This window comes from Chlorocebus sabaeus, chromosome 16, assembly GCF_047675955.1.
Source record: "Chlorocebus sabaeus isolate Y175 chromosome 16, mChlSab1.0.hap1, whole genome shotgun sequence".
Taxonomy (NCBI): domain Eukaryota; kingdom Metazoa; phylum Chordata; class Mammalia; order Primates; family Cercopithecidae; genus Chlorocebus; species Chlorocebus sabaeus.
In genome coordinates this window covers 72,009,410-72,029,380 of record NC_132919.1, presented here as the reverse complement: position 1 = coordinate 72,029,380, position 19,971 = coordinate 72,009,410, and the positions used below count along the sequence as shown (strand labels likewise).

At 53.4% G+C, this 19,971-nt stretch overlaps 1 protein-coding gene and 1 pseudogene across 5 annotated transcripts; both read right to left on the bottom strand.

Moving 5' to 3' along the window:
- Positions 1 to 141: 141 nt before the first annotated feature.
- LOC119622073 (uncharacterized) lies at positions 142 to 1,744 on the bottom strand (annotated as a pseudogene).
- PGAP3 (post-GPI attachment to proteins phospholipase 3) lies at positions 142 to 17,400 on the bottom strand. Of its 5 annotated transcripts, none has more exons than XM_008012847.3 (8): positions 17,176 to 17,400; positions 14,971 to 15,068; positions 13,673 to 13,825; positions 3,713 to 3,775; positions 3,038 to 3,099; positions 2,530 to 2,666; positions 2,070 to 2,274; positions 142 to 1,885 (listed from the first exon to the last, which is right to left on the bottom strand). In XM_008012847.3, exons 1-8 carry the CDS (start codon positions 17,354 to 17,356, stop codon positions 1,822 to 1,824), a joined length of 963 nt encoding a protein of 320 aa, XP_008011038.1. In that variant the 5' UTR covers positions 17,357 to 17,400; the 3' UTR covers positions 142 to 1,821. The 5 variants fall into 5 exon arrangements, 4 of the variants coding, with proteins under 4 accessions (XP_008011038.1, XP_008011041.1, XP_008011040.1 ...); XR_501109.3 differs by having other exon boundaries at positions 1,744 to 1,885; positions 2,070 to 2,176; XM_008012849.3 differs by lacking the exon at positions 2,530 to 2,666 and having other exon boundaries at positions 1,744 to 1,885; positions 2,070 to 2,176.
- Between the last annotated feature and the right edge of the window lie 2,571 nt (positions 17,401 to 19,971).

The window sequence follows — 19,971 nt, the reverse complement described above, 5'->3', positions numbered from 1 at the left end:
CCCACACCCATGTTCCCAGACAGAGACCCCACCTCTGTTTACTGCCTCCAGCCAGCTCTGGGACCTGCCCTTGCCGCCACAACTGTCTTCTCCTGCCCTCCAGCCCACCCTATTCACGCAAATGAGCTGAACAAGGGCAGGTGAGCTGAGAATTGATTTATTAAGCACGTTCCTTGCCACCCTCCCACCTTAAAACAGTTCTCAGTATCAAAAGAAGCTAGCACAGGCCACCCGAGTCCCTGAGGTTGGAGTCCTAGCATAGCTCCCCTCCCTCAAAGAGGGACAAGGGGTCAGGGGCAGAGCAAAAATCCAGTCTGCTTCAACCACGGAGACTGCCTTTGGGACGGAAAACTTCTGGAGCTCCCTCCATTCTATCCCTGTGGGGCAGGAACATGCCAAGGCTGCTGGTAAATGGCAGGGGTCACCTTTACCAGAGTGCAGGCACAGTGCGGCCCCTGCCCGCCCTGAGGCCACCCTGGAACAGTAAGATCCTTTGGGGAGGAAAGAAACCAGACCCAGCCATAAGCTTTCTCCCCTTCTCCCTCAAATCGCCCCTTCCCCCTCCCCAAAGTCAGGCTATGGCAAAGGGGCTGGCAGCAGGGGAATGGGTGTTTTGGAGGGGAAGGCCAGCCATGCCAAGGCAAGGAGAAAAGGAGGCTGGAAAGAGCCCCGGACATCCCCATTTTCCTTCCTCTGTTCCTGAAGGGCTGCTTCTGGAGGGCACTGTTGTGTGGGGGCCCTGTGAGGTTTGCAGGGGGCTGGCAAAGGGGCACCAGACAGGGAACACGCACACAGGCAGCCTGGCCATGGAGAGGTCCTGGCTGTCCGCCCGGGTGGGGCCTTGGGCAGAGCTGGCGCTCCACAAGTGATTATTGATGGTGACAGGATTCCCTCATCCTGCTCCAACCTCTCAACTGTGGACACATTCACCGGCAGCCACGCATCTCACACGCCCACCAGCACGCTCACACGCATGTTCCCCTAACCCACGCCAACCCACCCACCCCCTGCACACACACACTTTGAAACCACACCTCTTCCCCCACAACACCCCTCTCCACACTGCGCACCTAGGCCTGAGCTCACACACACCCAGGCCCATGCTCACCGCCCCGCCACCTATGCACTCAGCCTGGCCCACACTGCCGACACGCGGTGGCAGGCTCTCAACCAGACAGCAGCACGAGATCCCTGCCCTGGCCCGGAAAGGGAGTGTGGTGAGGCCTCCTGGGAACCTGGCTAGGGCAATGATCAGGGTGAAACCCCTTCCCAAACCCAATCCCAGTAGCTTGGTTCCTCAAGATCCCATGGGGAGAATCGCCTTGAACCTTGGCTGGCCAAAGAACAAGCATCCAGCACCACCTAGTGGTGTCCTGGAGGAGGGTGGGGGTTGGTAATAGAAGGCGACTCCCTGTATCCCCTTAAGGCCTGTGGTCCCCGGTCTCCCAGGTAGACAGACAGCTTTGGGACCCAGCCAAGCAGTGGGGGACGTGGGGAGGAAGCTGGTGGGGAGGAAACAGGCAGCTGTCCTCCCGGTAGAGCTACGAACACACTCAGTTCCACCCCAGTTCAGCGCCAGGAGGCAGAGGGGCTGCCCTTTCTCTAGTCCCAGATGCTGGGAGGCCTTTCCCAGAACAGGCTCCAAGGCTGGTGAGGGCCAGCAGGGGGTGGGCTGGCCGCATGATTCTGGGCCCACATCCTTCACGTCCAATTTCAAGAAGTTGAAAGGAGAAAATGAATCATCTCAAGGGTTGAGGGGAGAAGGGAGGCCAGCAGGGCGGGGGCAGGATCCCCACTGGGGCAGACTCGCTCCCAAGGTCTTCAGTCCAGCTTGAACTTGGCCTCTGATTCCTTCAGCAGGTACAGGCTGTCATCTTCCAGAAAGCTGTGGGCCGAAGGAGCAGCCCATTGAGGCACACGGCTCTGAGAGCTCTCGTGGTGACAAGGGTGGGGTGCGTGCAGGCAAGGTGGGAAGGGGAGGATGGGCACACAGAGCCCCCAGTCTCCCCTGAGGAATGGGCAAGGAAGGGTCCAAAGAAGGTGAGCACCAGGCAGGGGGCAGCACTCACCTGAAAAAGAGGACGTGGACAGGGATGGTGCTGATGTGCCAGATGGCGTGGGCATCCAGGACCCAGAAGAGCGGTGGGAAGTCAAGCAGCTCGAGCAGGGACAGCCCCTGCAGCAGCAAGACCACCACCATGCACTTGCGCACGTGAGGCAGCCGCTGCTGGTTCCACAGGCACCAGGCCAGCCACCACACCACGTTGACCAGGCCTGGGTGCCAGTGGGGGCAGGAGAGACTCATTCCTTCGGGTCCTTCTCCCCAAGGCCGCACCCAACATGCTCTCTGACCCCAGGATCATCCTCGGACTCTCCTCCCAGCCTCCTCTCTCTCCCACCTCAAATTCTTCTCCATTCTTCTACCCCAAGGGTTTCTCTAGAACCTCCTTCTCCAGGAATGGCACCAACCTCCCACTCGCACCCCAAGCTAGCACTTCTGCAGATGGCCCAAGCCCCCCAGGGCCTCACCAATAGCCACGTTGGCCACCAGGTTGTAGCCATAGTCGAAGCGGATGAGGCTCAGGTAGGAGACGTGCACGGTCAGCATTAGCAGCAGGAGAGCTCGGAAGGCACTGACCACAGCTGGGTGCTGCAGCCCCACAGTCCTGCCCCACCGTCCAGGGTTGCTCAGAGGGCGGGTGGCCCATCCCCAGAGCAGCATTCCCTGAAGCATCTCCTCCCCTCAACATCGGTACATGGTCCCTGAAGCCACTACCCCTCTCCCCACCAAAAAGGCCAGCTGGGCAGGCCTCCAACTCTCCCAGAGGCCTGGGGCCAAGTGCTACAGCTCCTTGTCAGGAGCCAGGGCCCCCAGTCCTACCCCAGAGTCCTCACCCAGGACGGCAGAAGGCGGGGGGGAAGGTGTTGGGAGACTAGTGAAGAAGGCCCTTGGGGCAGCATCCCCGGGGAGGGCTGGGTGACCCCTTTCTGCCCCCAGGGCTCGATTTTGCCCCTGCAGCCACCCCAGCAGGCTTACCTGACACAGCACAGATAGATTGAGTGTAGGATGACGGTGGAGGCACAGAAGTAGTCCATTTTCTGAGGACAGGGAAAGGTGGTGAGAGACCAGCATGAGGCTTCACAAAGAGGACCCGTGGGGATGGGGCAGGGAGGCCAGGGGTCCTGGGCCTGCCTATCACTGTTTCACTCCAAGAGGACCCTCAGGGATGGGGCATGGAGGGCAGGGTCCTGGGCCTGCCTATCACTGTTTCTCTCCAACTGAGCCTTGTGTTCACATCACTGTACAATTTTTGAAAAATGTGCTCAGGAACAAAGCTTTAGGGATGCTGGTGGAGGGTTCATGCTGAGGCTCCAGGACATGACAACCCTGCATAGAATTCAGAGCACAGTGTGGAGTCTGACAGCCATGGGGTCAAGTCCTGTGGCAACCCTTCACTAGTTGGGTGTCCCTAAGCATGCGGTCCACCTCTCGAAGGCTCAGCTGCCTCATCAGGCAAGAAGAGTGAATACTCATCCTCACCTGACGAGGCTCAATGAGGATCAAGGGCACCAACAGGTTTAGGATGCCCACCCTGTGCTCCTCCCAGTGCTCCTCAGAGGGAGTTGGCATGACCCTCTCGAGCCCCTCTGCCCGCTTCTGGGCTCCTCTGGAAGCACCCTGTGCAGGAGGGGGAGCTGGAGGAGTGCTCACCTCTGTGAGGTCAGTGTCCCTGGTGTGGAAGACCGTGGACCAGAACCATGCGTTGAGAGACACCTGAGGAGGGAGGGACTGGTGAGCATGCGGCCCCACACCCTGACCCCAAGGCAGGGACCCCCATAGGCTCACATCCATTTCACCTTTGGGAAGGAGCTCTGCGGGACAAGAAATGTGCTTTTCCTGCCCCTGGAGCCCTCTGAACAAACCTATGTCCCTCTACCCCCACCCAGCCAGGGTCCCTGCCACCCCAAACCCCCAAGGCCACAGGGGGCTGCAGCCTCCACAGGTTCCGGCCTGGCCTGGGAACCAGTTCCGGCAGAGCCAAGCTCCCTAGTTACTCAATTGCTAAGACAACAGCCCCCAGGGGCCTTGCCTCCTCCTCCAACTGGCAGGTGTTGACAGCCCCACCCGGGCGCCCGGGGAGCCAGTGACCTCAGCCTCTGGGGGCGGGAACGAGGTGGGTGAGGTGGGTGGGGTGGAGGGGCTCGAGCCAGCTTGGGGTGTGTTCTGAGCTGCAGGGGAGGGAGATCAAGCAGATCCCACTGGGGCCCAGGCTCCCAGGAGGAGGGTGAGCCAAGCCCAGTTTCCTCCTGGCTGGGCCTGCCCAACCCGCCAGACCAGTGGCTGCTCCCGAGCCTGGGAGGAGCAGACAGCAGGACTGGAGGGGCCGCGGTGGGCCAGGGCCCAGGGGAATGTTTGAGGCCTTCTTCCTGGAAATTCACTGCGTGGAGAAAGCACACAGGTTATCTAGCGAATGAGCCTGAGAGCTTGTGGGCGTTGGTGCTGGCACTGTCCACAGCAAAGGCCCAAACTGCTGAAAGCAGGGTGGGCTGAGGGGAAGGGCTGGGAAACCGTGACAACCAAAGGAACAGCGGGCCAGGCCGGGAATGGCCTGGAGGTGGGGAGGGATGCGCTGGGGTGGGACAGGCCTGGCGGAGATGAGGAAAGGCCAGGAACTGCTCAGTTGGCTCCAATGTACCAGGAAAACTGGCCAGGCGGGGGACAGAGGGAGAGGACAAGAAGCCACGCTCTCGGGCATGGCAGCAGGCGGGTCAGACAGTAAGATGCATTCCAAATGCAGGTCTGGGGAGCTTAGGAGAGAATGGAAGGAGAAGGGGTGCAGGTGGGGCAGAACTACTGCACAGCCAGTGAGGTTCTCGGGGTGCCGAGCTCTGGAGGGTGCAGGGCCACCTGGCGCACCTGTCTGGCCTGGGCTCTGGACTGAGCCTTGCTGCTTCTGCTCCTCTTGACCTGGGCAAAGGGCCCTGTCCTTCTCAGCCCAAGCTTCCCCTGGGACAAATCATGGCTCAAGTGAAACTTAGTTCCTTCCCAGCCTGGCGTTAGGCAGTGTGGTCTCGGGCAGGCTGCTTCCTCCTTTGAGGATGGCCACTCTGTCCCTTCCACCAGACTTGAGGCTCTGCCCTGCTGCAGCCCGCTCCCCAGAGACAGGCGTGGAGGCTGCAAAACGGGACTGAACCTGGTGGCTTCTCAGACACTGCTCCCACAGTCTGAAAAGCTTAGGGTCAGCATGGGGAGAGGAGCAGGCTTGGGCTGGAGACGGGGCCAGGCAATCACATGGACCAGGTCTCCCTGGCAGGCCAGGAACAGGGACATCCTTAGGGAGGAGAGTGGCCCTGGAGCCAGTGTGGGAGGGAGAAGAGGAGGGCGGCAGGGACTGGCAGCCAGCCAGGCCTCCTTGTCACCCACAGCAGGAAGGGGGAGGTGACAAGAGGACTGCAGGACTGAGCTAAGTGGCTCAGAACACCGAAAGCAGGGGGTGTGTGTGCGGGCAAACATGTGCGTAGGGCCACAGGATGGGTGGGGCTGCTGGGTCCCCTCTCCAACCACCTCCCTGGGTGCCTTCTACTCAGAGACCCACCTGAAGCCTGGCCTCTGCACCCCTGAAAAGCCCCTCCCCCCGGGGAGCATCCCACTCTGGGGGTGCTCCTCTTCTCACCCTTTCCTCAGATTTGGGAGGTAGTGTCATTAAGAATGCAAGCCCTAGAGCCAGACTGCCAGGGTTCAGTTACTGGCTCTGCATTTCCTGTGTGTCCTTGGGCAAGTTATTTAGCCTTGCTGTGCCTCAGTTTTCTCATCTGCAAAATGGGAATAATCATAGTTGATAAGGGTTTAATGAGCAATACAAACACAGCGTACAGCACAGAGCCCAGGACAGGATGAAACAGGAGTGTTCTCTCTACTTGCCTGACCAGCACGGAATCCCATCAGCTTCCTATAGAACTGAGGCCCAAGAGAATGTCTGCCTCCCACTCTCCCTGCAGGCCAAAGATGTTTAGGCAGAGAAGGGGTGGTCTCCCAGCTGCCTAGGCCCACCCCCACAGTTCCAGGCTGGGGGAAGAGTGTCCAGTCTCCACAATGAGACAGAGTCTGCATTCAAGTCCTGCCTCAGCCACTAAGCAGCTGTGTGATCTCAGACACATAACCCAGTATGTGTGAGCCTCCGCTGCCCCACCTACAAAACAGGTTCGTAATGATGCCCACCGCACAGAAGCCCGTGAGCACGAGGTCTGCAGAATGCCTGGCACCAAGGAACTCCTCTGAATGGCTGCTGGTTTTGTTGCCTGGTCCGTAGTAGGTGCCCATCAATGTCAATGTCAGTTTCCTTCATTAGGTCCAGTAGACTGACTCTCACCACGCCCCTTCACCTGCCCCTCAACTTCCCTTTCCTCAAGGGTCACAAGGTTTGAGATCAAACTATGGGGCCCCAGGGTCTCTCCATTCCGGAACGGAGACACCTCAGCTATAGGAAAAGCCTCTCCTGCTTCCTCTGGAACCGTGATCCCTTTAATGTGAACCGAACAGATCCATTTCTCCTCACTCAGAGTTTGTCAGCAAGAGCAAGCAGAGGGGACAGATGGGCTCTGGAAGGAAGGAGAGCTCCAAGATGCCAAGGCACGGCTACTCTCAGACTCCTCGCCACGCTCGAGTGAAGGGGGGCAGGCAGGGGAACTGACCAGGAGGGCGACAGGCTGCCCGGCAGGCACCCAGAGTTTTGTGTAAACACTGAGGAGAAGAGGTGGCCAGGGGCAGGGTGCCAGTGGGGGTGGAATCGGAGGCTGGGTGGAGGGAGAGCATGAGGCTGTTTCAGTCTGTTGGAAATAAGAAAATCGAGACAAAAATATCACAGCCGTGAAACTGGTTGGATGCCAAGTGAGCCAGATCTGTCAGGAATTCGACCCGGCGCTAAGCCCCAGTGCTCGGGGCTGTCATTGACACCATGGCGGTGGGGACAAGTGGGGCTTAAAATAGCTTGGTGTCTCAGAAGTGGGGGAGGCAGAATGTTAAATATGACGCCTGCTGCCATCCTGGGCTCCTCCAGAGGCCACAATGTCTCACCCCCTGCCTCAGGCTGGGCAGGCCAGCCCCAGCTCACTCCTGAGAGAAGGGAGAGAGAGGTGGACGAAGACGGAGAAGCCGAGGGAAGGGAGAGAGAGGTGGACGTGGACGAAGACGGAGAAGCTGAGGGAAGGGAGACAGAGGTAGACGAAGACGGAGAAGCTGAGAGAAGGGAGAGAGAGGTGGACGAAGACGGAGAAGCTGAGGGAAGGGAGACAGAGGTGGACGAAGACGGAGAAGCTGAGAGAAGGGAGAGAGAGGTGGACGAAGACGGAGAAGCTGAGGGAAGGGAGAGAGAGGTGGATGAAGACGGAGAAGCTGAGAGAAGGGAGACAGAGGTGGATGAAGACGGAGAAGCAGGGCTTTTTCCACCATCCCAAAGGATCCCTTGATTTCCCGCCATTGCCTATTCCACTAGCTCTTGTCTGACCATGGGAAGTCCTTCCTGAAGTCTAATCATCATTCCACTACAGCCGCAACCTACCTCTTCTTAACAGAGGAAGAGAAGAATCGGTCCCCACCTACACAAACCACTCTACAGAGATGGTTTGGGCTTCCCACCACTTCACCCTCTTCTCTCTATACCTGAGGACCTTTCCTGACTGGATGAAGGCCTGGGGAATTGGTTTGGCGTTCCAGCATTGGCACACGGCAGGGGCCCCTGCTCCGTGAAGTCAAAGACACATGGTATGTGGAGCTTTGGTGGGCTCCCCACTCCCTGCCAGGCTGCCCCCCAGCCCAAGCCCAGGCCTAAATGGCAAGGCAAGGGCTGCTTTCTTGTGCCTACGTTATCAAGAGCCCTGATGGGGGGCAGGGTCTCCTCATTTCCCAGAGGCAAAGCTGAGGTACCCTTCCCCAAGACTTAGCCCGGAGTGGGTGAGGGACCTTGCCTTTCTACCCTCACCCCAACAGAAATCAGGAGCCTCACTGCCCCAGAAGGCCCAGGTCCAAGTCCACTGCCACATCCTCCATATAGCTCAGGATCCCTCCCTCCTGCAGAAACTCACAGGGCAACTGGAAACAAGAGCAACTGAGAAAACCAAACTAGGCTATCCACAGGAGTGTGGGTTCTGAGGCTTTGCCCCTCGAAGGCCTAATGAGAGCATGACGGGGTCCCATGTCCCAGAACCCCATATTCCATAAGACACACAGGCCCCTGTATATCCTAGGATACACAGGCCCCACTATCTGCCTTCTACCACCTCAACATCCAACATCTCCTGCTTTTTCTGTTCGGTTTTTTTTTTTTTTTTGAGATGGAGTCTCGCCCAGTTGCCCAGGCTGAAGTGCAATGGCGCAACCTTGGCTCACTCTAACCTCCGCCTCCTGGGTTTAAGCAATTCTCATGTCTCAGCCTCCCGAGTAGCTGGGATTACAGGCACCCACCACCACGCCTGGCTAATTTTTGTATTTTTAGTAGAGGCGGGGTTTCACCATGTTGGCCAGGCTGGTCTTAACTCCTGACCTCAGATGATCCACCTGCCTTGGCCTTCCAAAGTGCTGGGATTACAGAGGTGAGCCACCATGCCCGGCCATCTCCTGCTTTTTCTCTAGGGTCCCTAGTCACATTGGACTGCAGGCTACCCTGGGGAAGTGTCACCCCACTCTTCAAGAAGGAAGCTGAGTTGCAGATACCATTGAGGTGAAAGATCCGAGAATCAGGGATGACAAGACTAGAGCTGTGAAGTGACCCCTGGCCTCTGGCACATGCTATGAAGACAAGGGGTGGGACCCTCTGAGGTCCCCTCAGGCCTGTGGGCTATCTCAGGAGGCTCTAAGCTTCTTCAGAGTTCAGGCAGGGCTGTCCCATGCTCTCTAGTTGAGGTGGGGACAAGGGGGTGGTACATGCTGTGGGCCCAGACAAGCAGTGTCTGTGGAAGAACCCCAAAGGAGAGGAGACAGGTGTAACCTCCTCAGTTTCCCTGCCCTTCCTGCTTTCTTAGCCAGGACTAAATTTGCTTCGCTCCAAGAGGCCTACACAGGAAGTGGTGGCTTTATCTCACCCAGCCTATGACAGTGTGTGCCGATGCTAGGCCCTGCCTATATCAGAGCCCCTAGCCCTCAGCCTGGCACTCAGGGGCCTCTGTGCTCCATCTACTCTTCTTCTACCCCCATTCACACAGCTACGACGGGGCCAAGGTTTCCTGGAATGCTGGAATTCAATCCCCTGTCCCCACACATGTATGTGTCTAAGCCTTGCCAGGCCTGCAAGTCCCAGATTAAACCTCTCCTCCTCCCCGGGCTTCCCTGGCCTGGCAGACTTCCTCAGTTAGAGGACATGGTCTCCCCACCTCACGACTCCCAGGGCTCTCTACCGGAGCACCCCTTGACTCTGCCTGCTGTCCGCTGCCCAGGCTGCCCAGACCTGCACCTCCCACTATGCTTAGCTCCCTGGGGCAGGAGGTTCAGCCCCCACAAGTGCTAAACCCTGTCTCCACCCCCAGCAAATGCTCCACGAACACTCATCACAGGACATGCAGTGGCCTAGAAGAAGACCTAAGTTCTCAGGCCCTGGAGCCAGACAGCCCTGGACGCCAACCCTGTCTTCACTCCTTGCTAACTTGTTGTTCATTTTGGGCAAGTTTTTTTCCCCTCTGAGCCTAACTCAGAGCTCATAAGGGTACCATGAGGATGAAATAAGGAAATGTATGTAAAGTGCTTCAGACAAGCCTGTCACATGGCTCGTGTTCCTTAACTTATCACAATTATTATTAATAGAATAGGAAGTATTAAGGAAGGTCAGTATTTCCCAGAAGTTTATCAACCTCCTTTCCTGACCTCCTTCCCATGCCCACCTCCCAAGTCTAAGGCTCAGCCTAGACTCCGCAACACACCCCAGCTATCAGCTTTCCTAAGGTCCTAGAGACCTCTGTATCTCCAGATTCCGGGGTCTCCTTCAGTTCTCATGTGCAAAATTCAGGACAGCAGAAGCCTCTCTCCTTCCTGTGCTTGTCCCGGAAGGCACAATCCAAGCACACTATCTCCCAGTTCTCTACCTGCCCCTCCGGCTACTCCTTCTGTCTCTGTGTCTGGCTCATCTTCCTCTAGCCAGCCATTACGTTTTGGGGTTCCCCAGGGCTTTGCCCTAGATCCCTTCTCTATTCACTAAGTTCTCCTGGGGTGATCTCATCCACACCCACAGCTTCTATCACTGTCTTTTTTTTCTTTTTTTTTTTAAAGACAGGTCTCCCTTTGTCACCCAGGCTGGAGCGACAAGAGTACAGTGACAGGATCACAGCTCACTGCAGCCTCGACTTCCTGGGCTCAAGCAATCCTCCCACCTCAGCCTCCTACTAGCTGGGACCACAGGCATGTGCCACCAGGCCTGGCTTATTTTTTTTTGTATTTTTGGTAGAGACAGGGTTTTGCCATGTTGCCCAGGCTGGTCTGGAACTTGTCAGTTCAAGCAATCCGCCCACCTCAGCCTCCCAAAGTACTGGAACCGCAGGTGGGAGCCACCGCGCCTGGCCTCAATCACTGTCTTATAAGCAGAAACACAAGGGGTCATCCCTTATTCCTCTTCCCTCATCTAATCCACTCTTGCAGTTTGTCAGCATAGCCAAGATGTTGAAAGTGTGGACTCTGGAGCCAGATGCCTGGATTCAAACCCTGGCTTGGTGACCTGTGGCTGGACTTAACCTTTTCAGTCCTTGGTTTCCTCATCCATAAACTGGGGATGAAAATAATAATACCTATAAGCTGTTTTAAATAAAAATTACGGGAGGCCATTGTTCCAGATTGAGCCCCCACACTACACCCAAGGGAGCAGACCAAAATCAAGTCACTCATGTTAAATGTCACATAATCAAACCGAAACCTTTTTTTTTTTTTTTTTTTGAGATGGAGTTTCACTCTTGTTGCACAGGCTGGAGTGCAATGGCGTGATCTTGGCTCACTGCAATCTCTGCCTCCCAGGTTCAAGTGATTTTCCTTCCTCAGCCTCCCAAGTATCTGGGATTATAGGCATGCAACACCATGCCCAGCTAATTTTGTATTTTTAGTAGAGACGGGGTTTCTCCACATTGGTCAGGCTGGTCTCAAACTCCCGACCTCAGGTGATCCGCCCTCCTTGGCCTCCCAAAGTGCTGGGATTACAGGCATGAGTCACCGCACTTGACCTTCAAACTGAAACTTTAAGGGAACTGATAGGTTCCAAAACAGCCCACTTTTCCTGAAAACAGGAGAGTCCAGTCTACCCAAGTAAGGAAGTCTCCTCTGCTTTAACCCTTATAAAAAAAACCTGATGTTAACCAATCAGGTTTCTTTCTATGGTTCTGATTCCTGGTTCCCACCTTACAAAACCCACTGTTCTGTTATTGCCCAGTGGAAATTTGCATTCTATTTTGTAGAATGGAGGCTGCCCCAATTCATGAATCACAAATTAAAGCCAATTGGATCTATAAGTAAGTTTGCTGTAATTTGTCTTTTGCCACTTATTATGGATGAACAAGATTAACACTTATTAAATGCTTAGAGTGATGCCTGGTAAACAGTATGAGCTATGTACGTATTTGTTAAGGAAATAAAATAAATTTTTAAAGAGTTTTAATGTCATCTGTAAAACACAGCTCAAGTTTACTTCTCTCCAATGCTCAAGACCCATGCCACCTCTCTAGTCTAGCTACTGGGCCCTGTGCTAAAACTACCAACTGGTCTATTGCATCCACTCCCGCCCCCTCCAATCTGTTCTCTACACAGTAGCCAGAATGAGCTTTCCAAAGGACAAATCTATTCATGAAACCACTTTTCTCCACAACCTTCATTTAAAATCCCTCCGTAGGCTGAGCGTGGTGGCTCATGCCTGTAATCCCAGCACTTTGGGAGGGTGAGGAGGGTAGATCACGAGGTCAGGAGTTCAAGACCAGCCTGACCAACATAGTGAAACCCCCTCTCTACTAAAAATACAAAAATTAGCCAGGCATGGTGGCACATGCCTGTAGTCCCAGCTGCTCAGGAGGCTGAGTCAGGAGAATCGCTTGAACTGGGAGGCGGAGGTTGCAGTGAACCAAGATAGCGCCACTGCACTCCAGCTGGGGCAACAGAGTAGGACTTTGTCTCAAATAAAATAAAATAAAATAAAATAAAATAAAATAAAATAAAATAAAATCCCTCTGTGCTTCCTGATGCTTTGAGAGTCAAGATCTCCAATGTGAGGCTCTCCATGGCTGGCCCCATCCACCACCCATCTCACACCTACTCTCTGATTTCCTGCATGTCAGGCTGCCTGGAACGACCCTCACTCTCTCCCACCTGGGCACTCTCTAAGACTTCTCTTTAGAAGTCTTCCACTACTCTTCTCAAATTTACCTAGTTAACATTCATGCATCCTTCCCACCTTACCTTTAATGCCCCTTCCCCGGGGAAGCCTTCCCTGACAGCCCCATGCTGGTCTCGGTCTGCCATTACACACACCGCTGAAGCACCTCTCTCCGACTGCACTTTTTCATAGGTGTACTCTTACATTCAATTGTATGATTAGCACCAGAGGGCAGACTTCTGGATCTCCAGTACCCAGTAAAGTGCCTGGCATATAGTAGGTGCTCAACACCTGAGTGAATGGCTTCCGTGACAGCAGGAAGGTGAGTGAGTGGAAATTTTTTCCTTAAGGCTTACAGGGGTAGCTCTGACCTAGAGACATCCATTGTACCCTTTTATTCTCACGCCCTTCCCAAGGCTTTCATGGTTCATATCTGCACCCCTGTCTGTGATTATCACACTATATCAGGCCCTGAATACAGCTCTTCAGACCAGCCATACTGTAAAGCTGACAGCCCTTTCTGCACCTGCAGATGTAACCATACCTGGGCTTCTCCAGGGATAGTCTAAGCCTAAGCTGAGCTCGCTGGGTGCAGTGACTCATGCCTGTAATCCCCGCACTTTGGGAGGCTGAGGCGGGTGGATTACCTGAGGTCAGGAGTTCAAGACCAGCCTGACCTACATGGAGAAACCCCATCTCTACTAAAAATACAAAATTAGCCAGGCGTGGTGGCATGCACCTGTAATCCCAACTACTTGGGAGGCTGAGGCAGGAGAATCGCTTGAACCCAGGAAGTAGAGGTTGCAGTGAGCCAAGACTGCGCCATTTGCACTCCAGCCTGGGTGACACAGTGAGATTCCATCTCAAAAAAAAAACCAAAAAACCAAAAAAAACAAAGACTAGGCTGAGCTCTAAACAGAGACTATGGCTGTGACTCCCCACCAGGCCTGGGCTGGAATTGAGATTGCTCCAAGTCCTCCAGAGGGGCCCTTGGAAAGACCTGTGGTCCCAGCAACCTCTCTAGCCCCCCATTTCCCTTCTGTGTTTGTAAACTGTCCTACTGGGTCTTTTAGTGGCTTCCTTCTTCAGGACAAGAAAAATGCCCTTCTTTCCTCTCTCCTTCCCAAACAGCCTGAACTAGGGCTCTGCTGGAAACGTAAGGCCCGATTTAGCACCCTCCCTGTTTTCTCCCCAGGCCTTACCACCCTGTAGTTGCAACTTTAGCCCTGGAAAACAGAGGGGAAGCTAGTAAGTAGAAGCCCAGTTGGGTGTTAATAGGGATATAGAGTTCCTCCTTCCTAGATAAGGGGTGACAGCAGGAGTCCTGCTAGATTACCTACCCAGGCGAAGGCCACACAGGTGTGGTACATGGGGGAGGAGGCTGGCACGAAGGTGCGGTAGCGGCAGAGCATCACCAGGCTGGCTAGGCCATTGAGAAAAGAGGCCACGGCAGATGCCGGTTCTTGAAAGAACAGGAACCGGGAGAAGGGCCACTGAAAAAGGAGCAGATGAAGGGGGTTTGAGGGGCAGGCAACCCTCAACTGGCCCAGTCCACCTATTCTTGACATGCTGCAGCAACAGGTCCTCAGCTGGGTCCTCAGCTCTGGAGTTTGACCAAAGCCTCAGGTTCAGTACCTCTTCAGACCAGTGAGCCCCCCTCCAGCGCCTGGTTAAGGGTTATGCCCCCATCCTGGCCAGCAGGCACAGCACTGTAAGCCCTGATCTCTGGGAAGACCAGATGGGTCAGGGTAGATGACTCAGTATGGCCTGGCAGAAACAGCACAGAGTTGCCATCCAGAAGACACAGGTCCCAACCCCTCCTCTACCACTGAGCCTCAGCTCACTCTGTGAAAAACGGGGGCGAATACTTCCAGCCAACCTCAACAAGCCAGAATGAGATAATACTGGATTGAAAGACACCAGCAGGCTGGGCACAGTGGCTCACACCTGTAATCCCAGCACTTTGGGAAGCCGAGGTGGGAGGATCACAAGGTCAGGAGATTGAGACCATCCTGGCTAGCACGGTGACACCCTGTCTCTACTTAAAAAAAAAAAAATACAAAAAATTAGCCGGGCGTGGTGGCATGTGCGCCTGTAGTCCCAGCTACTCGGGAGGCTGAGGCAGGAGAATTGTTTGAACCTGGGAGGTAGAGGTTGCAGTGAGCCAAGATCGTGCCACTGCACTCCAGCCTGGGCGACAGAGGGAGACTCCGTCTAAAAAAAAAAAGAAAAAAAAAGAAAGAAAGAAAGGTACCAGCAAACTGTGCCTCGCTGGGCAAGCTGAAGTGTATTACTATGGATCCAGACCCCTACTGGAGAAGCAACAGGAAACATGCCACAGTAGGTAAGGGAATTTGTCCCTGCAGTAAGGTGGGCATCTCAACCACTCTAAGAGGCCCAGCACCACTCTCTGGGGAGACTCCAAAGCCTTCCAGATATTGCTACTCCAAATCCAGAGGCAGGACACATGGGTCCTATCCAATTCTATGGAAACCAGATTTTGGGGAGAACAGGTACCCACCTCAAACACACACCCATCACCCCATGCCTCAGACTGCTTGGACAGTGTGGTCCAACCAGGGGGTATCTTACTCCTACCACACTACTACCATATGCCTACCCTGACCCTCCAACTCACCTTGCCATGGAACTGAGGCACTTTGTGACCTTCCTGGAGGTAGAGACCAACGGTGACCCACATACACTCATACTTACAGTCGTCCCGACAGGTCCAGCCTGAAAACAGACAAATGTGGCCTGGTGAACTCCCCAGCACAGAGAGGAAAGACAGCATGAATGGGTCCAAGCTCAAATACAGGCCAAGAGGGCCTGTAGGTTGGAGAGAACCAGGAGAAATCTCAAAATTCTAGCTTCCCATTTGAATGAATGAGAGATGGGGATACATACAAATAGGGGAAGGTGTATATATGTATGCATATTTTAGTGAGCAATTAGAGATATTTGTCTTTTTTTTTTTTTTTTTTTTGAGACGGAGTCTCACTCTGCTGCCCAGGCTAGAGTGCAGTGGCCGGATCTCGGCTCACTGCAAGCTCCACCTCCTGGGTTTACGCCATTCTCTTGCCTCAGCCTCCTGAGTAGCTGGGACTACAGGCGCCCGCCACCATGCCTGGCTAGTTTTTTTGTATTTGTTAGTAGAGACGGGGTTTCACCATGTTAATGAGGATGGTCTCGATCTCCTGACCTTGTGATCTGTCTGCCTCGGCCTCCCAAAGTGCTGGGATTACAGGCTTGAGCCACGGCGCCCAGCGTTTTTTTTTTTTTTTTTTTTTTTTGAGACAAAGTTTCGCTCTTGTTGCCCAGGCTGGAGTGCAATGGTGCAATCTCGGTTCACTGCAACCTCCGCCTCCCGGGTTCAAGCGATTCTCCTGCCTCAGCCTCCCGAGTAGCTGGGATTACAGGCATGCACCATCACACCTGGCTAATTTTGTATTTTTAGTAGAGATGGGATTTCTCCATGTTGGTCAGGCTGGTCTTGAACTCCCAACCTCTGCCTGCCTCTGCCTCCCAAAGTGCTGGAATTACAGGCACAAGCCACCGTGCCTGGCTTTTTTTTTTTTTTTTTTTTGAGACCAGGTCTCACTCTTTCATCCAGGCTGGGGTACAGTGGGGAGATCATGGCTCACCACAGCCTTGATCCCCTGGGCTCAAATGATCCTCCCACCTCAGCCTCCCAAGTAGCTGAGACCACAATGTCTGGCTAATTCTTTTAATTTTTGTAGAGATGGCATCTTGTCATGTTGCCTAGGCTAGTCTTGAACTCCAGGGCTCAAATGATCTTTCTACGTTGGCAAACATTTCCTCTCCTTTTGCTCAAGTCCATCAAGATCCTGGCATCTGATGAACTCATCTATGGAAACCTGGGCTTATGTTTGTCCTTCCTGAATATAGGATTTGCTCTTACTCTCCTGGAAAGAGTTCTTGCTATCTTACCCCCTTCCTATGAAAATGAAGCTCAAATTCTTCAACCTGACTTTTGAGGCTCCAAATTGCCTTTTCAACCATATTGGTCACTACTCCTGTTCATGTACCCTGCTCCCTGAGTAAATAAAGCTCCTGGATGTGCCCACATCTGCCCAGGGCATCCATTCTCTCTGTTCCCTCTGTCTGGAATGCAAAGTGGCATAATAGTAAAGAGGACAAGCTTGTGGTCAAACAGGCCAGAACTGGAAACTCCACTTTACCACATACTGGCTGTGTGACCTTAGGCAGGGCATTTAATCTCTCTAATCCCCATCTGTACAACTGGGATTAGAGAAACTATCTCAAAGGGTGTGATAAAAATTACCGGACATACTGTGACATCTGTCACACAGTGAGTGCTCAATACGTTGGTTCTTTGCCCACTATGGTCCAAATTGAAAGTACCAGTCCAAAGTCCCTCCTTCACACAAAACGTTCCAAGATGATCCCTGCCCCCAACTCTTCAAAGCCAGAACCCACACCTTCCTATCCCAAACACTTCTTAATCTAAGAGTCTTTCAGGGGCTCAAATCATTCTCTGCCTTGCATTTGAGAAGGCTCATGTCCCCGTGGGGACTGTGAGTCCCAATGTGTGGGACCCTGGTCTGATTTCTGTGCCATTCCTAGACATTGTAGCCTGAATGTATTTAATAAATACCCTTTTGACTGAATAAATAAGTAAATGAAAGCTTCTGGGAAAGTAAGAGAGGCTGGTAAGGCTCTCATCACCTTAGGGGCTTCACTCACATTCGTAAGAGACCTCACGTGGAAACTAAGGTTCAGGGATTGCAGAGGCGTACTGGGGGCGCAGGGGGCGGGAGCAAGACAAATGGGCGGGGCTTACCATGGGGGTGGGGCTTACCTGCTAGACTCATGTAGATTGGCTGGCGGGAGCGGAAGTGATTCAGAGCGCCCCCAGAGCAGTTCTGCTCTTCGCACTGCAGTACGCAATCGCGGTACACCGGCTCACGGTCGCCCTGGGAGCCGCTCGCCAGCGCCGCGGCCCCAGCTAGCAGGACCAACCGCGCCGCCCGACCGGCCATCCTTTCTCCCTGGCTCGCCGCCGGGGGAGGAGCTTAGGAGTATGTGAAGCTTCCACTTCCGGAGTAACCGGAAGTTCCTATGTTCTTTATTGTACTCTCGGTGACGTCCACCCAGTTTAAATTAAAGTTCCCGGATTTTTGTGGGCGCCTCACCCGCCTCTCGTCCCCCTACTGTGTCCGTATATCGAGGCGACAGGGTTAAGGGTTAAGGGAAGGGGGACGCCTGATGGGTTAATGAGCAAACTAAAGTGTTTTCTTTTCCAGGATCTTTTTTGAGGTTGGGCTGTTTACTGTCACCAGCCCTGTCGGATTTTACTTCCTAAACGTACCTGTAACTATCCACTTCTCTCCATCTCTTCTGGCACCACCCTGGTTAGACATCATGTGTCGCCAAGACAGCTGCAGTAGCCTCTTAACGGCTCTCCCTGCCTCTACTTTTGCCCCTTCCAACCTGCGCTCCATTTTGAAAAATTAAAATTTGCGCGTATCGCTTTTTTTTCTTAAAATTATTTACTGGCTCCCAATTACCTTGGATAAAATACAATCTCCACAAGCCGTGCGTGATTTGGCCCCTGCCCACTAGTCTCCCTCACTCCCTTGCTCCAGACCCGCTTCAGAGGGTTATGTCCCTCAAGCTTCCTGACTACCTGGCCTGGTCTGAATCGCTCACTCCTCTTTTTTCTTGTAGTCGCAATTGAAGTACCACCTCCCGAGAGTGATTGCTTCCCCACGCGAGGTAGAACCTTTGCTATCCTGTTCACCACTCTACCTCCAGTGCTAGCACAGAATTTGGCTCATGGTAGGCGCTAAGTGCGTTTGTTTGTTCGTCTGTTTAATGAATGAACAGCATACATCAACATAAGAGCTTGACAAATCCAGGGCTGTAAAATCATCAGTATGGTTCTACACTGAGATCGGAGAGATGTAATATTTCTAGGAAAATTAGGAGAACCCTGGGAACAGGACGCTTGCTTTAGTGTCCTCTCCCCTCTCACCTCCCCTGCATTCCCACCAGCAGCGACCCACACCCAGTCTCAGAGAAGCCTTGTAGCTAAGGATCACCCTTTCTCCTCCCCCACTCTCCTCACCCCTTGTCAACTTTTCCTTTTTTGTCCTGGGGGTTGGAATGAGTAAGAAGTAGAGTGGGATTCCATTCAGTCACTTAACAAACATTTCTGAGTCCTTAGCTCTAGCACCTTGCTAAGCAAGGCAAAATCTCCAGGAGGCACCATTCACATTGCATTATCTGTGAATGGTGCTCTGGGGAGCAGCATTCACATTACATTTTCTGTGAATGGCAATTCTTCCAGTTAAATATAACATGAATAGTGTCCCCTGGAGTTGACCACCCAACTGATACTGACTGAGAAGCTGAAATGAATAAAACAACCTTTAGCCCTCCAGGAGCTGACCGGAAATCCAGTGCTAATGCTACTTTGCATCTTACAGATTAGTTCTTTTACAATACTTTTTTTTTTTTTCATTTCATTTTGTCCTTACTGTGACTCTGGGATGAGTCTTTTTATAAGGATCCTCATTTAAAGATGAGGACATTTAGGATTAAAGAGGATGAAATCCTGACAAAGTAGGGATTCTCCCCTTTAGAAAATTTGTACGTAACGTTGGGGGTGGTGGCTCACGCCTATAATCCCAGCACTTTGGGAGACCGAGGTGGACGGATCACCTGAGGTTGGGAGTTTGAGACCAGCCTGACCAACATGGAGAAACCTGGTCCCTACTAAAAATACAAAATTAGCCGGGCGTGGTGGCACATGCCTGTAATCCCAGCTACTCCGGAGGCTGAGGCAGGAAAATTGCTTGAACCCGGGAGGCAGAGGTTGCGGTGAGCCGAGATCATGCCATTGCACTCCATCACTGCTACCTCGACCTCCCAGATGCAAGTGATCCTTCCACCTCAGCCTCCTGAGTAGCTGGGACTGCAGCATGCACCACTATGTCCGGCTAATTTTTTTATTTTTTGTAGAGACAGGGTCTATATATGTTGCCTAGGCTGGTCTCCAATTCCTGGGCTCAGGTGATCTTCCCACCTCAACCTCCTAAAGTGCTGGGATTACAGACATGAGCCGCGCCACATGGCCATACAATATTAATTTTCACAGCTTTCTTATATTTTAGAACTAACAATGGAAATTGTTGAGGTCTAAAGTGTTTCAGAGGTCCTTGAAAACTCATGCCTAGATACCTGATGGAAAAAGCAATCCTAGGTTAATGTTGGAAGGGGGAGTAGAGACTTCTGTCCTGTTGACTTCTTGGAAGATGGGGTATTGTCTCTCTGGGACAGCTCTTGAGAATTTTCCTGCCAGCACAGCCCCAGACAACAATGTCTAGATAGTGATTACCTGGCCTCTCCTCTTCCCAGCTTTCTTTTTTTTTCTGTCGCCCAGGCTGGAGTGCAGTGGCCGGATCTCAGCTCACTGCAAGCTCCGCCTCCCGGGTTTATGCCATTCTCCTGCCTCAGCCTCCTGAGTAGCTGGGACTACAGGCGCCCGCCACCTCGCCCAGCTAGTTTTTTTTTGTATATTTTTAGTAGAGACGGGGTTTCACCGGGTTAGCCAGGATGGTCTCGATCTCCTGACTTGGTGATCCGCCCGTCT